Below are 17,598 nucleotides of genomic sequence, written 5' to 3' on the forward strand. Positions count from 1 at the left end.
GACGTTGCAAATGAAAGACCAAAACAAAAAAAAAATTAATGAAGGACCAAAACCAAAAAAACAAAATCTCTAAAATAAAATATAAAAAAAAACAAAAACATTTTTTTAACATTTTTTACTTTTAAAAAAAGCAATTTTTTTTCAAATAAAAAACAAAATTTAAAATGCATATATACAATATATATATATAAGAGTGCTAAAATTTAAAATCCATAAGCCTATAGTGTAAAAACTTGTTCACAGTGTGCTAAAATTGGTGTATGACATGCTAAAAAATCTGGCTATAATGACAGTGTGCTTAAAATTGCACATCAACTTTACCTCAAACATAGTGATATACGTTTATCCCACGCAAAGTTCTCAACCGTTGATGACCTTCTACTCTTAATCGTCACCATCGATTCGTTTTTCTTCCCTAACCTCAACACCTTCGATAGGAATTTTTTATTTTTTTTATGTTTTATTAAATGTTTTAAAATTTTCCTAAAAAAAAAAAATTAAAGATACGGGAACATACGGGGACTATGTGATATTTAAGTCTTTACTCTAAGCAAGTAGTGTTGGTGTGGAAATTAAAGATTTTGCTAGCAATTCAAAGCACCAGTTTTAATTTGTAGTTATATATATATATATATATATATATATATATATATATATATATATATATATATATATATATATATATATATATATATAAAGCTTGCATTGTAATCATAAAGAGATAAAAGAAATATGTGGAGGTTGAAGATAGCAGATGGTGGGAATGATCCATACATATTCAGCACAAACAACTTCGTGGGGAGACAAACATGGGAGTATGATCCACATGCAGGTACTCAAGAGGAGAGGGCTCAGGTTGAAGAAGCTCGTCGCAATTTCTACGACAATCGCTTCAAGGTTAAGCCATGTGGTGATCTCCTTTGGCGTTTTCAAGTACATATTTTATTTTTTCATAAGCGAAGTACATCTAGATATCAGAGGATAAAACGACTTCTCGCCTATCTCATTTTGTTCTTTAAATATAACTATGTTATATATTTTTCATTTTTACTTCTTGGATTGTAGGTTCTTAGAGAAAATAATTTTAAACAAACAATAGATGGTGTGAAGATAGAAGATGGAGAAGAGATAACATATGAGAAAGCCACAACTACATTGAGAAGGGGCACACATCACCTAGCTGCATTGCAAACCAGTGATGGACACTGGCCTGCTCAAATTGCTGGTTCTCTTTATTTCATTCCTCCTTTAGTGAGTTCTTAACTTTTTTCAATTAGCTAAAATTAAACTCAAATATATATAATAAAAAGTTATGTTCGTTGGTCTTGAATATAAACAAAAGTTAACTTTTTTTTTTTGTCGAGTAGTCTATAACTAGAATTTCACTTTTTTACCAACAATAAATTTGTGTAAATGCATGGTAAGAGATTTGAACACAATGAATTTGTTCACCCACAAGCGTTAACGGTGAACCACTTGTTATTTACTTTATTACATCCGTCTCTAAATATAAGATTTTCTTGAGTTTTATTTTGTCCATTTTTATAAGATTCCTTTCAAATTTTTAAAGACATTAATTATTTCTTTATCATTATACCCCTAATTATTGTAGAGTGAATATTGTATATTGTGAAATTAGTCCCGTTGCAAAATTATTCGTCATTGCAAGATTGTTGTGTTGTGTACGATAGTTATAATTGTAATTTTACCATACACAGATATGCACTTGTTAGTATTCAATTTCATACGAAAAGTTAAAAAAGAAAAAGTAGAAATATAGATCTCCGTAGAAGTTAAAAAAAAAGGCCCGGTAATAATATATAAATATAAATATAGACATCCTATTACAACTTTTTACCCGTGATTCAGTAAAAACTTGTTATCTATGTATAATAGTTTATAACATGTTTTGTTAAAAAAAATGTTTTCCATGTATAGTAGTTATTTAAAATTTTAACCCGCAACAACTCGTTCGTCGTGTATAGTAGTTAAAATAAAAATTTCATCAGCAACAACTTGCTTTTCGCGTATAATAGTTAATTTAATTTTTCATCAACAACAATTTAATCATCATGTATAATAGTTAATTAATTTTTTTATCAACAACAACTTGTTTCCCGTATATAATAATTGTTTTCGACACAAATAACATGTACTTTAAACAAACTGTTGTCCCTACTTTTAAGCCGTAAATATCATTATAAGTCTCATCATTAGATCAAATAACATATGATGAAATATAATGTACTAAATACGACTGCAAATAGAAATACATAATATTGTAACAACTAAATTTTTTATAGTAATTAAAAAATAAATTTGAGATATTTATAAAGACAAAAAAATTATTTAAATATAATATAGTCATATTTATAAAAAAAATAAAAATAAAAAAGCCACACGGCTTTGCCATATTTAGCCACATGGCTAAATATGGTGTAACCAAGGGCAAAAATGTCTTTTCTATAGTATCTTCTATTAATAAGTTTATATGATTTATAATAAATACCCTAAAGAAAATATTAACACATTTCATTCTTTGAAGGATAAAATTGTAAAAATAATATCAATTTTCAATAAATTTAATACCGCGTCAACTTTCTTAATCTTCGTGATTCTCTCAAAGGGATCTTATATTTAGGGATAAAGGTAAATATTATTAACCACTCTCTCTGTTCCAAATAATAAAGCAAAAAAAAAAATCACACTTATTAAGAAAAACTAAAACATAAATTTATAGTATTTTTTTGGTATATTTTCTTTGAAATAAGTTCGTTCGGAAGATGTAAAACTAATTTTTATTAGTTATTTAATTTCATGAGAATAAGTAAAATTTTGGTGAGACTTATACTACCCCTTCATAATTTGGGGAACAACCGATGAGAATAAACCATATAAGTAGATTTGCATGTTATTGGGTTAATACTCCCAATTTAGGTAGTGTAGATAGAAAAAACCAAAAAACTTTTCTTAAAAAATAAACTTGTTTGCTTTTCTCTTATATATTTGGATGAATGAATGTTTTGAAGGAATTCAAAATTTTTGTCTAAATTCTTTTGTTTGGTGATTAATTTGAATTTTTTATCAAAATGATGACAATTTATGAAGTATTTTGTGCAAGTTAAATTTAAGTAATTTTAAATGACACTAAAAAGCTAGGAATTTGAAATTCATTCCTCTCATATGTTTCAATAATTTCAAATTGACCCAATAATATTTTTTATAATTGCAAATTGACCCCTAAATTTTTCAAAAATTGCAAATTGGTCCCTATTTCTATTTTTTTTTTGAAAGGCATATATATATATATATATAAAACTGATACACCAAAAGAGAGTACAAGATGTACCGAGTCTCAAAGTAAAGAAAAAATACGAAGAACTCAAATAAAAAACTCTAACTAGAATGAGAGTCACCAATCTCCAAAACACTCGACGATCAAGAAGAGAGAAAAAGAAGAAATCAATAAGAGAAAGCAAAAAGAAAACCGACACCCCTTCAAGATCCCAAAGCCTCAAAATCACCAACACACATAACTCTAACGGTTCCAACATAAAATATGTTGCACCTCCCACTCATAAAGAGAACATGGGTTGACAGGATTTTTGACAAGATACCACTTTCAAGAAAGAAGTTTTACCCTATATACCAATCAGGTATTCAACAGATGAAGATTCCCCCCAGTAAAGACTAAATCCTTCCGGGAATTCCAAATTAACCAAATAACAACATGCCAAATGAACAACCACCCTAAGTAAGCTCTACTAACAATAGCCATTAGTAAGAACTCAAACAAACCTATTATCCCCGGGCAAAGCACTTTGGAACCCTATCCACCTAAAATTGTAGTACCACACCGAAAATTTATAATTACTCATCTAAACACACTCTTATATTTTAGGATGGAGAGAGCATTTGATTTGTATCTTGAAATTCCCTCTAAAAATTAATGTTGAATAAGGTGGATGAATCACTAAATACAGGTTTTTTGTGCATACATTACGGGACATCTTGACTCACTATTCTCCAAAGAGCATCACAAAGAGATTCTTCGTTACATATATTGTCATCAGGTACATACACTTTATTATCATTCAATTTTAACACACATTTAAGCATGATGCAGAAATCTATAATAATTGCTTGTTTTTCTTAATTTTTTAACCATCAAATTTGAGATTTCTTCATGTGGTCTCATTTGAAGAATGAAGATGGAGGATGGGGTCTACACATTGAAGGTCACAGCACCATGTTTTGTACTGCATTCAACTATATATGTATGCGAATTCTTGGAGAAGGGCCTGATGGAGGTCAAGAAAATGCTTGTGCTAGAGCAAGAAGCTGGATTCGTGATCACGGCAGTGTAACACATATACCTTCATGGGGAAAAACTTGGCTTTCGGTACGATTTTAATTTTTTTAAAATTAGGGATTAAGGTTTAGAGTTTTATGTTACTACCTCCGTCCGTATAAGAAACAAATGAGTCAACAAAAAATTGATGTATTTGTTCAAAATTTTGAACCACATACATCAACTTTTGTTGAACCACTTATCCCTTATATATAGGACCGAAGATTTAGAAACTAACAAACAAGTAGTGCATCGTTTACCTGCAGATACTTGGTGTATTTGATTGGAGTGGATGCAACCCAATGCCCCCTGAGTTTTGGATCCTTCCTTCATTTCTTCCTATGCATCCAGGTTTAGTTAATTGATTAATGCTTTTTTATGCATGTTAAATGAATAAACATTAATTTTCACTTTAATTAATTGTAGCTAAAATGTGGTGCCATTGTCGATTGGTATACATGCCTATGTCTTATTTGTACGGAAAGAGGTTTGTAGCTGAAATCACACCACTCATCTTACAGTTAAGAGAAGAACTATATACTGATGAACCTTATGAAAAAGTTAATTGGACGAAAGCGCGTCACCTATGTGCGAAGGTTAGAGTCATCATTGTCTTTAATTGATAACATACATAGGAAGGAAGGATTAATAAATGATCGATCCATTTTATGTCGTCTGATATACAGGAAGATCTTTACTATCCTCATCCTTTTATACAAGATCTGATATGGGATAGTTTATACATATTCACTGAGCCATTTCTGACTCGTTGGCCTTTCAACAAGTTGTTAAGAGAAAAAGCCCTTCAAGTAACAATGAAGCATATCCACTACGAGGATGAGAATAGTCGATACATGACCATTGGGTGTGTGGAAAAGGTAACTATCATAACTAACAATTAAGCTAACATATTGATTATTTTTAGTTTTCCATAGTAGAAAATGGAATCAATTCAAGTATGTTATCAGGCTTTAAGTATGCTTGCTTGTTGGGTGGAAGATCCAAATGGAGATGCTTTCAAGAAGCATCTTGCAAGGGTCCCAGATTACTTGTGGATTTCAGAAGATGGAATGACAATGCAGGTATGTATACGAATTCATCGCATTTCAGTGTACTAATCAGTTACATTCAATAAATAATGTTTTCTATTTCTAATTTTTTGGCTGATGTGTCTGAAAGAATGGTTTTAATTGGTTGATAGTGTAAAATGATTTTTTTACACTATCAGAGTTTTCTAATCATAACTCAAGATTAATTAATTTCCTATCAATACAAACAATGCAGAGTTTTGGTAGCCAAGAATGGGATGCTGGTTTCGCTGTTCAAGCTCTGCTTGCCACAAACCTAATTGAGGATATTGGTCCTGCACTTGCGAAAGGACATGATTTCATCAAAAAATCTCAGGTATATATAGTGTTGAGTTTGTTAAAAGTTTGTTAGAAGAGAGAGAAAGTAGATAATGATTGAAAAATAATGATTCTCATTAAGTTTCAATTACATGAAGCTATATGCACTTATATGGAAAACAAGGTGCAATAGAATCTAGCTTACAATGCAAGTAACTTGGTGGGAAATTGAGCTAGAACACAAACTAACTAGCCTAGTGCATACAATTAGTTATCGTTCATCAGGACTTTAAACAATATGTCATATGTGTGCTTGCTTTATCTTGCAATGAAATTGATACTTTCATTTTCACAGGTTAGGGACAACCCTTCTGGAGATTTTAAGAGTATGCATCGTCATATTTCTAAAGGCTCGTGGACTTTCTCTGATCAAGACCATGGATGGCAAGTTTCTGATTGCACCGCAGAAGGTTTGAAGGTAATTAACAATATAAACTAGCTATGAACAACTTAATTTGTTAACATCCGGTTTTTCAATCAAAACAAATGAAAAACTCTTGTTTAAGTGTTGTCTACTTTTATCAATGTTGCCTCCAGAAATTGTGAGGGAAAAGATGGAACCGGAAAGGTTATATGATTCGGTCAATCTCCTGTTGTCCCTTCAGGTGAGTACTATTAAAATCGGAGTCATGCTAACAATCGGTGCTTCTAGGGCACAAGTTAAGTGGAAAAAAAAATTGTCTTGAAAAAAAATCAATTTTTACACACTTAAAAAATTGATTATACAAATTTTAAGTTACTTTTACTATATTTAATTTCCTTAACTAGTACTTCAGAGGCACTAATTAATTTTTTTTTTAATTATTGCATATTCGATTTTCATATTATTGCAGAGTAAAAAGGGTGGTTTAGCAGTATGGGAGCCAGCAGGATCTCCAGAATGGTTAGAAGTAAGGATTTATTAGTACTACTCCGTCCCAAAATATAAGCAAAATGTGGTCAACAAAAGTGGATGTATTTGGTCCAAATTTTTAACCAAATACATCAAGTTTCTTTGACCCACTTTTGCTTATATTTTGGGACGGAGGGAGTATATGTTTATTCATTTGTAATGGTCGGGAACATTGATTTATTCTACTTTGGTAATCAAATAACAAAAATACTACTAAGAACCTTATTTTAGAATATAAATGAGTCACCATTTCATTTTATGACATGAAACTGAGTTGAGTTGGGCCTCTAGGATGATAACATCATTCATTATCTTTGTTATTCATTTGCAGATATTGAATCCGACAGAATTTTTCGAGGACATTGTAGTTGAACATGAATATGTTGAGTGCACTGGATCAGCAATTCAAGCTTTAGTGATATTCAAGAAGCTATATCCAGATCATAGAAATAAAGAGATAGAGAATTTCATTTCAAATGCAGTTCAATTCATTGAAGATACACAAACAGCTGATGGTTCATGGTATGGAAATTGGGGAGTCTGCTTCACATATGCTTCTTGGTTCGCTCTTGGTGGTTTAGCAGCTGCTGGCAAGACTTATACCAATTGCGCTGCCATTCGAAAAGCTGTTAAATTTCTTCTCACAACACAGAGAGAGGATGGTGGGTGGGCAGAAAGCTATCTGTCATGCCCAAAAAAGGTTCATAATTGAGTTATTTTTCGTCAGATAGTTTAATGACATATAAAATACGATGTCCTTACCAACTTAAATATTCTCGCGAGGACATGTTATTAATTATCACTAATTAATCATTCCCCGACTTCAACAATAATTGATAATTGTGATCATGTCATATTAAATACTAACAATAATGCAGATATATGTTCCCCTTGAAGGAAGCCAGTCAAATGTTGTACAGACTGCATGGGCTCTTATGGGTTTAATTCATACCGGTCAGGTTAGATAACAAAATGATCAAAATCAATTAAAAATTTAAAAGATTGAATTGAGATTTTGCCTCAACAATCATAAAATGCAAATGAATCTTATTAATTTTCATGTACAGGCAGAGAGAGACCCTATTCCTCTTCACCGTGCTGCAAAATTGCTCATCAATTCCCAGTTGGAAGAGGGCGATTGGCCACAACAGGTTTATGTTAATACTTTAATATTAAATATTAATGAGGCTCTTGTTTATGCTAATTAGCTCACAATACCAAAAATCATTAGCAACTTGTGATCATGATGATCTCTTTAGACAATTGTGTAGTGATGAATTTGCCATCTTAATTGTGTGAGGACACACTTTTGGGAACCAAGAAAAATATAATTGCATGCATGCATGAATATCTCAATTGTTTTTAATTTATGAAAACCAAATTAAAGATCTAATATTAATTTTTTTTTCTTTGTATTGTGTTTTGCAGGGAATCACAGGAACATACTTGAAAAATTGTATGTTGCATTACACAATGTATAGAAATATTTTCCCATTGTTGGCTCTAGCTGAGTATCGTAGATGGGTTCTATTGCCTTCCACTTCGGTTTAACTGGAACAAAGGATGTGAGCACAAAAAGGGACCTGGATTTCCTGCAGTGTAAAATAACACAGTTTGATGCTGTTTTATATTGTAGCCTTTAGATTGAAACTGTCACATCATCATAAATTGATCCAACAGTTTATAACAAAACTGTGTGTTTACTGTGTGCTATTTTACAGCACCAAATCCTTTTCCCACAAAAAGGACCAAGGAATGTCAATAAAGAAACACACAACAAACAAAATCTATTCGTCAAAAAATAAATAAAAAAAAAATCTATTAGCTACATATATATCGCTTAATTTTTCTTTGATGTTGGATTATGTATGTATAGATGTGTTTTCTTTCTAAGATGATTGTAACATATGGTAGCATGTCACTAGTTATGGTGTTGTTCTGTTTTTGGTTCACACGATTTCGTCTCCTACTGCTTGAGGCGTGATCGTGTCAAGGTTTTAAATTGAGGTCCGCATCCGCAATTGCGGCCTCAATATTGCTGATGTGGTAGCCACCGCAATCGCATCGTAATTACGGTGTGATCTTAATTCACGTGTACGGCTGCATCGTAACCGCATCACAACCGTATCAGATGTTTTCGATGATGTTCGCTCAAATTTTCTCACCAAAAAATAAAATTTATGAACTTCAAATCTTAATTTCTGTCAAATCTAATGAAAAAAAATAATAAAACAAATTTTCAAAATGTCATTAGTCAAACCTCATGAGCTGAGGATCGAACTCAGGACCTATAACGTATTAGTCAAACCTCTCACCACTAGACCAAACTTAGAGGATTATATTGAAAATATGTTTAATGTTGACAATATTATTATTTTTTATATAACACCAAAATATCTTTTTTCAGTAAAAATCAAACTCAGTATTTCAAAGTTTATAACTCGATGGTTCGACACCAACACATAGGAAGAGATGGAGGGGTTGATAGACATCGACCTTGCCCTTCTCTCACAATTTAGTTTATATATCAATTAATATTATTTAATATAATTATTGTTATGAACAAATCACTATTATTATGTTATAAACTTGCATATACTATTTTATTTCAATGCAAGTTTATATTGAAATAAAATATAATATATGCAATTTTTCACTTGAAACATCCCCATTTGGTATAATTTTAATTTCTCAAATTCTTATCGTGTCAATATCTTCAGCTGCATTCCATCTACATAAAGGATATATTAGTTTTAGGAGTAAGAATAAAAAAGGTGAATATTTGGATTGAAAAAAATACGAGATAGCACGAGATAGTGTTAACGTATACGAGATAGTGTTAACCTATAATTTTCAAATGAACCATAGAGAAGAATGCATGAGAGCCCGCAAGAGGACGTCGAAGAATAATGTCCCGAGCTAGCCTATCACGAAGAGCCCGCAAGTCCTGCTCGACTCACCAACGGTCTGATACTCTCACGTATCGTAACGGCCGTAAACCAGAATGATGAGCATTTACTGCACATCAAGGCCTCCAAGCCGTTTTCCGACAGCCACTTGATGGCCATTAATGCCATCAAGAGTCTTGGCCCAGCGCTGAGGGCTATATAAACACAACTCCTTGTCATTTGTAAGGTACGTACAATCTAGCATAAGAAAACCTTCACTCCACACTTAAACTGACTTGAGCGTCGGAGTGCCTGCAGGTACACAACCCCCTCCGCTTCAACAGGGGTAATCCAGAACACAAACGCCGGCGCAGTCGCATCTTCTGATCAGACACGATCACATATTATATTATAGACACGCTCCATGTCAACAATTTTTTCTCCTTTCACAACTTGAATTTGTTTTCGATAAATTTTTCTTTCTATCAATTCTATTATAAATAAAAATTAAGTTCACACACACATAAAGTATGAAATTTATAAATACAATTTATGTAAAAAAATATTATATAATAAAATTACAAACATCGATACAACCAAAACATCAACCACAACATCTTATATGAACCAACTTTAGAACCAATTTCAAATGAGGATATTATATAAATCATACTCCTTAAAATTGATCTTTGAAAGCACAAACATTTATCTATACACGCATAATCACTAATCGATAGTATGTAGGAAATAGACTTCATTGTCCAACTTGATTAATTTTATTTGCATGTGTTTTGTCCTTTTTGTGCTCATCACAGCTTATTTTTCAAGTTAAACCTCGGTGAAAGGCAATGGAACCCATCTACGATATTCAGCTAGAGCCCACAATGGAAAAATATCTCTATACATTGGATAATGCAACATACAATTTTTCATGAACACTCCTGTGATTTCCTGCGATCAATATTTAAGACATAAAATCAATTAATAATAGAGATTAGTAACAAACAGAAAGCAAAAGAAAGAGAGATTATTATTTATTAGCATGAACCTGTTGAGGCCAATTGCCCTCTTCCAACTGGGAATTGATGAGTAATTTTGCAGCACGATGAAGAGGAGTAGAGTCTCTCTCTACCTATAGATGAGAATTAGTAGAAATAAGAGAAATGTACTTATGTTAAGATTCATTTTTTTATGGCAAAGTATATATATAAATCGAAGTTTCAAATAGGTTTATAAAAAGGAAGGACAAGAAGTACCGAACATTCAAACAAAAAAACGTAAGAGTACAAAAAACTCTCAAAGAAAACACTCAAGTCGTAATCAGAGAAATGCATATCATCAAGAAGGAGAGAAAAGGAACAACAATATAAGAGGCAAAAAGTACGCTCACACCGTACCAAAACTATCAAGACTGAAGCTCACCACAACACACATTCACTCTAACGGCTTCAACACAAACTATGAACCTTCTATTTAGGGATGTCAATTTGCATCTGTTAACGGAGTTTCTCGTGAAGATTATCTGTTCAGAGCTTCGAAGTCGGGGATGTATGGAAAAGTTCCTCTGAAGACATTTCGGGGCGGGGGAAGTATCCTCCACCACCGCGGATTCCCCGACTCCGACCATATTATTTAAGTTATATATGTAATATATATAGTTATATAACTTTTCATGTTTTTTTTATATAAAAAATAGTTAATATGCTATAAAATCAAGAGTCGTCACAGTAATCATCTTATTTTCTTGTTTCATTACTCAAGTAATCTTAAAAAAATTATTTTCTTTGTTATTGATGCAAAATGAGTTTTTATTTTTAAAAAATGAAAGATGCAAAATATATTTATTTGTTAAAAAAATAATAATAACAAGTTAAAAATATCAAGTTTTTCCTTGAAAAATATAAAAAATTTGTTAATTTTTTATGTTTGTGGATATCCGTGAATATCGTGGGGAAATGTGGAAATGGAGATGGAGAAAAACATTCCTCCATTACAGGGATTAGGGATGGGGACATGACGGGAAGCAAATTTGGGGACGGGAAGCGGGGAAACATCCTCCGTATACTCCCTGCCCCATTAACATCCCTACAGTTCTGCTCATAAAAAGACCGAGGGTACCCTAGATGTACCTAGGTGAACCCTCTTAATTTGTACTTTGAGCTTTAATTCACGATAAAGTCTATAATCAGTTAATATGACAATTATAAAGAAAACATACCTGACCAGCATGAATTAAACCCATAAGAGCCCATGCAGTCTGTACAACATTTGATTCGCTTCCTTCAAGAGGTACATATATCTGCATTATTGTTAGTATTTAATTAGTAAGACATGATCACAAGTTAATTTTTGTTGATTTTTAAGAATTTTATTCATGTCCCCAAATTTTAATTCTTTTTCAGAAATCAAGATATAACTAATTAATAATATTTTTTTCTTTGATTCTTAAAAAATAAAAAACATGCCTTAAATGAGTTTATATTTATTTAATGAACTAAGTGTAAAAAGGTTTGAATCCAAAAAATCCTGACACTCTAAAATAGTTCAAGTATCGTGTCAGATATTGTATCCGACGTTGATAGTGTTCGATATTTCTCGATACATGTTGGGTTTATGGAATATGACTCAATTAATTATGGACCTTTTTGAACACGTTGGACGCCTCGGACGAATCATTTTTGAACACTTATTGAGAGCTTCATAGGTTTGAACACTAAAAGAACCAAAGATTAACGACAGATGGAGTAATAATTACTGAATTAATTATGGACCTTTTTTGGGCATGACAGATAGCTCTCTGACCACCCACCATCCTCTCTCTGTGTTTTTAGAAGAAATTCAACAGCTTTGCGAATAGCAGCGCAATTGGTATAAGTCATGCCAGCCGCTGTTAAACCGCCAAGAGCAAACCAAGAACCATAAACGAAGCAAATTCCCCAGCTTCCATACCACGAACCATCAACGTTTTGTGTATCTTCAATGAATTGAACTGCATTTGAAATGAAATTTTCTATCTCTTTATTTCTATGATGTGGATATAGCTTCTTGAATATGACTAAAGCTTGAATTGCTGATCCAGTGCATTCAACATATTCATGTTCAATTACAATGTCCTCAAAAAATTCTGTGGGATTCAATACCTACAAATGAATAACAATGATAATTAGTTTATTAACTAATGAATGAATTAGCACATATTGAATGAGTAACAATCCTTACTTCTAGCCATTCTGGAGCTCCTACTGGCTCCCATGCTGCTAAACCACCCTTTTTACTCTGCAATATTGTAAAAGAAAAGATCAAACTCATTTTCACCACCAATATCCAGCCCATTGGACTGTCTAATCTGGTTCGGTGGTTAGTTATGACATCAAGTTGTACCATCCCCTCCCGATCGCAGTTGTGAGGATCAAACCATGGTCCTCTCTAACAAGTTCAGCGTCAATGACCAATGGACCAATTAACGATTGGTAGCAAGTACATTAATTAATTAGTTAAGAGTATGTTTGATATGCAAAATTTAAGTATTGGACTAAACAGTTCAGAATAATACAAGTCAAAATTTATTTCAACAAATTTTTCTCTTGTATGATGTTTGGTGAACAAAAAATTATTTTGGTATTTTAGACAACTTGTGCAGAGGATAAAAAGTTGTCTCGTGATTCCGTGAAAAACAAGAATTTCATTTTTTTGTCTAGTCCTTTAGTCCCCAGTTTGTCCAATTCCAAGTTGAAGTTGTCTTATTCAAACTATTATTTTTTAACGGATCACATGTAACCTTATATTAACAATAAATTTAATAGTACTTTCCTGAAGGGATAACACAAGATTGACTGAATCATATAACCTTTCAGGTTCCATCTTTTCACCCACAATCTCTTGAGGCAACAATGATAAAAGTAGACAACACTGAAACAAGAAAGAGTTTTTCATTTGTTGTGATTGAAAAAAAGGTTGTTAACAAATTAAGTTGTTCATAGCTAGTTTATATTGTTAGCTACCTTACCTTCAAACCTTCTGCAGTGCAATCAGAAACTTGCCATCCATGGTCTTGATCGGAGAAGGTCCAGGAACCTTTAGAAATATGACGATACATATTCTTAAAATCTCCAGAAGGATTGTCCCTAACCTGTGAAATGAAAGTACCAATTTTATTGCAAGAAAAAGATAGCACACATATTGTTCAAAGGCCAGATATATGAATACTAAGTAGCCAATAGTAAATATGTTCACTAATTAGAGAGGGTAATTATGATTATATAAATGGTTTGTCATCAATATTAAGCATATATATACCTGAGATTTCTTGATGAAATCGTGTCCTTTCGCAAGTGCAGGACCAATTTCCTCAATTAGGTTTGTGGCAAGCAGAGCTTGAATAGCAAAACCAGCATCCCATTGTTGGCTACCAAAACTCTGCATTGTTTGTATTGATATCAAAATTATTTATTGAATGTATCCGATTAGTACACGCGCTGAAATACGTACGATGAATTCATATACATACCTGCATGGTCATTCCATCTTCTGAAATCCACAAGTAATCTGGGAGCCTTGCGAGATGCTTCTTGAAAGCATCTCCGTTTGGATCTTCCACCCAACAAGCAAGCATACATAAAGCCTAATAACATATTTGAATTGATTCCCTTTTGTTTAATGGAAAACTAAATAGCTAAATAATGATCAATATGCTTAATTGTTATGATATTTACCTTTTCGACTGCCGCCAAAGTAATGTATCGACTATTCTCATCCTCGTAGTGAATATGCTTCATTGTTACTTGAAGGGCTTTTTCTCTTACCAACTTGTTGAAAGGCCAACGAGTCAGAAGTGGCTCAGTGAATATGTATAAGCTATCCCATATCAGATCTTGTATTAAAGGATGAGGATAGTAAAGATCTTCCTGTGTGAGACGACATAAAATAGATCGATCATTTATCGATCCTTCCTATAATCCTATGTATGTTATCAATTAAAGACTCTCACCTTCGCACATAGGTGACGTGCTTTCATCCAATTAACTTTTTCATAAGGTTCAGTATAGAGCTCTTCTCTCAATTGTAAGATGAGTGGTGTGATCGGAGCCACAAACCTCTTACCGTACAAATAAGACATAGGCATGTATACCATTCGACAATAACACCACATTTTAGCTACAATTAATTAGAGTGAAAATTAATGTTTATCCATTCAACATGTTGCATAACAAAACATAACCAATTAACTGAACCTGGATGCATAGGAAGAAATGAAGGAAGGATCCAAAACTCAGGAGGCATTGGGTTGCATCCACACCAATCAAATACACCAAGTATCTATAGGGACATGATATATGTTTGTTAGTTTTTGAATCTCCGGTCCTAAATATAACAGATAAATGGTTCAAACAAAAATTGATGTATCTGTTTGGTTCAAAATTATGACCAAATGCATCAATATTTGTTGACCAATTTGTCTCTTTTATGGACGGCGATAATAGTATAAAACTCTAAAACCGTACTGAAAGCCAAGTTTTTCCCCATGAAGGTATATGTTTTACACCACCGTGATCACGAATCCAGCTTCTTGCTCTAGCACAAGCGTTTTCTTGACCTCCATCAGGCCCTTCTCCAAGAATTCGCATACATATATAGTTGAGTGCAGTACAAAACATGGTGCTATGACCCTCTATGTGTAACCCCCACCCTCCATCTTCATTCTTTAAATGAAAGCACAACATGATCAAGAAATCTTAAATTTCATAGTTAATCAAGCAATTATATAGTTTCCTGCATGTAAAGTATGTAAAGTGTACGTATGCACCTGATGACAATATATATAGCGAAGAATCTCTTTGCGATGCTCTTTTGGGAATACCGAATCAAGTTGGCCCGTAATGTACATACAAAAAACCTGCAAAAAACCTGTAAAGTTAGGTCTACTTTTTGCTTATTATACTATACAACAAGTAAGTACTACTCACCAAAGGAGGTGTGAAAAACAGAGGACCAGCAATTTGAGCAGGCCAATGACCATCACTGGTTTGCAGTGCTGCCAGGTGATGTGTACCCCTTCTCAAAGTAGTTGTGGCTTTCTCATATGTTATCTCTTCTCCATCTTCTATTTTCACACCAGCTATTGTTTGTTTAAAGTTATTTTCTCTAAGAACCTACAATGCCAAGAAGTAAAAATGAAAAATATATAATAGTTATTGAAGAGAAAATGTGTCCCTAATATAAACCTCTTTTTAAGTTTTTTTTTTTCTTTTTATTTGTAAATAGACGAAATGGCAAAGCTATTATAAACCTACACATATAAGTGAGGGGCCGAAGATCGAACATCAGTAATAACGTCTGACCTAATAATTTTGACATTTTTACCAGTTGAACTAGGACTTTTGAACAACCCATTTTTAACTTATTAATTGTATTTATTATTTTTCCCAAAACATAACTCTAATTAAAAGTACGTACTTGAAAACGCCAAAGGAGATCGCCACATGTCTTAACCTTAAAGCGATTGTTATAGAAATTGCGACGAGCTTCTTCAACCTGAGCCCTCTCCTCAGGAGTACCTGCATTTGGATCATACTCCCATGTTTGTCTTCCCACGAAGTTGTTTGTGCTGAATATGTATGGATCATTCCCACCATCTGCTATCTTCAGCCTCCACATATTTTTATTACAATGCAAGCCTTAACACTAAATTAGCAAGAGCTTTGATTCAACACCAAAGCACACTGCTTGCTTATATATATAGTCCATAATATGTATAAAGAGAGGGTCATTCCTTACTTAGAAATATATCAATAAATTGCCTCATCTTAGTCCTTTAGTTATTGAAAGCTACATTTACCCCACATAATTTTTTGAATCAAAATGGACCATGGAACTATTGGTCCATATATATAATGGATCAATTGTTTTAACTATAATTAGTTTTTAACTACATTTACCCCACATATTTTTTTAATCAAAAATACAACATCATATTCTCTCCCACATATTTATCTTTTCCTTTTTTTTTCCTTTCATTTCCTTATATTCTTCCTATTTAGAGTTAATTACGTCAACATCATAGAGTTAAGTCTTGTGTATAACGTGTAGAAGCTTTTTTTTTTAAGTGATAGTACTGTACTAGTTTAACTTTACAACCAAGTATTCAATCAACTAAAGATAAGATATACTCCTCTGCTTGAGTTGTTCCTAAGATTTTCAATGCTTTATGAAGCTATAAATTTGATGTTTCGAATTTTTATAATTCATAATTAAATAGAATTATATAATGAATTTAATTTATATGCACCGTCGGTGTAAAGTTATTTTGCACATGCGTCCAATAATATACCGACACATCATGTATGGTCATTAAAAACACATGATGTGTCACATTCATTAAATGATGTGGCAACGCGTCATTGAATGTATGTGTAAAAAAGATTTACACCGACGGTGCACAACAATTAAACTCTTATATAATACGTAAGAAATGTTAAAAATTATATCTAGCTATAATGAAAAAATTACACCGAGTAGAATCAATTGTTTAAATCCCTCTCGTAACTTTTATTTCTTCAAATAAATTTTAATATCAAAATCTTAAGAGTTTAAGTCTATTTTAAAATTTATTTATATTAATTATACAATTTATGTGTTAAACACATACTCACGTGTGTGGACATATACACACTAAGCAAAAATAAAATTGGTAGAAAATTATATTATGGTAGAAAATTTATTTAGAACTAACGGCTAGATAGGGTGCGTTCCGCGCTTGTCTATGTAAAAAAAAAAGCATGTCTTATGGTGAATTTGTTAATAAAAGATTTTTGCTACTAAAACAATCAAGGGTATCGTTGGAATTATGAAAAATTAACACCGAAATTTTTTATATCCTCTTTATATATAGGTATAGATATATAACATTATAAAGAATAGGCTTAAATGCAGTTTTGGCCCCCCAAGTTTCACAATTGCTTGATTTTGGTCCCCCACATTTTAATTGCTTGATTTTAACCCCCTAAGTTTCACAATTGCTTGATTTTAGCCCTCCAAGTTTCAATTGCTCGATTTTGGCCCCCC

General features: G+C 32.4%; 2 protein-coding genes across 6 annotated transcripts; one reads left to right on the forward strand and one right to left on the reverse strand.

The window, feature by feature from the left end:
* Positions 1-688: 688 nt before the first annotated feature.
* LOC123889758 (beta-amyrin synthase-like) lies at positions 689-8,455 on the forward strand. Of its 3 annotated transcripts, XM_045939244.1 has the most exons (17): positions 689-933; positions 1,066-1,251; positions 3,984-4,073; positions 4,205-4,402; positions 4,618-4,702; positions 4,778-4,947; positions 5,038-5,229; positions 5,320-5,433; positions 5,636-5,755; positions 6,053-6,175; positions 6,264-6,362; positions 6,591-6,647; positions 6,981-7,349; positions 7,528-7,608; positions 7,717-7,800; positions 8,078-8,228; positions 8,396-8,455. In XM_045939244.1, exons 1-16 carry the CDS (start codon positions 733-735, stop codon positions 8,198-8,200), a joined length of 2,292 nt encoding a protein of 763 aa, XP_045795200.1. In that variant the 5' UTR covers positions 689-732; the 3' UTR covers positions 8,201-8,228; positions 8,396-8,455. The 3 variants fall into 3 exon arrangements, with proteins under 3 accessions (XP_045795200.1, XP_045795201.1, XP_045795202.1); XM_045939245.1 differs by lacking the exons at positions 3,984-4,073; positions 4,205-4,402; XM_045939246.1 differs by lacking the exons at positions 689-933; positions 1,066-1,251 and having other exon boundaries at positions 4,000-4,073; positions 4,179-4,402.
* A 1,611-nt stretch (positions 8,456-10,066) lies between these two features.
* LOC123891201 (beta-amyrin synthase-like) lies at positions 10,067-16,265 on the reverse strand. 3 transcript variants are annotated; one of them, XM_045941043.1, is made up of 16 exons: positions 15,991-16,265; positions 15,501-15,686; positions 15,341-15,430; positions 15,039-15,236; positions 14,769-14,853; positions 14,525-14,691; positions 14,250-14,441; positions 14,045-14,158; positions 13,834-13,953; positions 13,544-13,666; positions 13,348-13,446; positions 12,757-12,813; positions 12,309-12,677; positions 11,756-11,836; positions 10,586-10,669; positions 10,067-10,488 (listed from the first exon to the last, which is right to left on the reverse strand). In XM_045941043.1, the coding sequence occupies exons 1-16, from the start codon at positions 16,189-16,191 to the stop codon at positions 10,366-10,368; spliced, it is 2,289 nt and encodes a 762-aa protein (XP_045796999.1). In that variant the 5' UTR covers positions 16,192-16,265; the 3' UTR covers positions 10,067-10,365. The 3 variants fall into 3 exon arrangements, 2 of the variants coding, with proteins under 2 accessions (XP_045796999.1, XP_045797000.1); XM_045941044.1 differs by lacking the exon at positions 13,348-13,446; XR_006803007.1 differs by lacking the exon at positions 10,067-10,488 and having other exon boundaries at positions 11,756-11,838; positions 12,310-12,677.
* Between the last annotated feature and the right edge of the window lie 1,333 nt (positions 16,266-17,598).

The sequence above is a fragment of the Trifolium pratense genome, linkage group LG6, assembly GCF_020283565.1.
Source record: "Trifolium pratense cultivar HEN17-A07 linkage group LG6, ARS_RC_1.1, whole genome shotgun sequence".
Taxonomy (NCBI): Eukaryota; Viridiplantae; Streptophyta; class Magnoliopsida; order Fabales; family Fabaceae; genus Trifolium; species Trifolium pratense.

Coding starts and splice junctions, on each gene's coding strand:
- LOC123891201 (XM_045941043.1), bottom strand. CDS start 16,191: ATGTGGAGGCTGAAGATAGCAGATGGTGGGAATGATCCATACATATTC. Junction 14,442..14,524: donor CACGTCACCTATGTGCGAAG/GTGAGAGTCTTT, acceptor CGTCTCACACAG/GAAGATCTTTACTATCCTCA. Junction 10,489..10,585: donor AGGGCAATTGGCCTCAACAG/GTTCATGCTAAT, acceptor TATTGATCGCAG/GAAATCACAGGAGTGTTCAT.
- LOC123889758 (XM_045939244.1), top strand. CDS start 733: ATGTGGAGGTTGAAGATAGCAGATGGTGGGAATGATCCATACATATTC. Junction 5,434..5,635: donor AAGATGGAATGACAATGCAG/GTATGTATACGA, acceptor CAAACAATGCAG/AGTTTTGGTAGCCAAGAATG. Junction 6,363..6,590: donor ATCTCCTGTTGTCCCTTCAG/GTGAGTACTATT, acceptor ATATTATTGCAG/AGTAAAAAGGGTGGTTTAGC.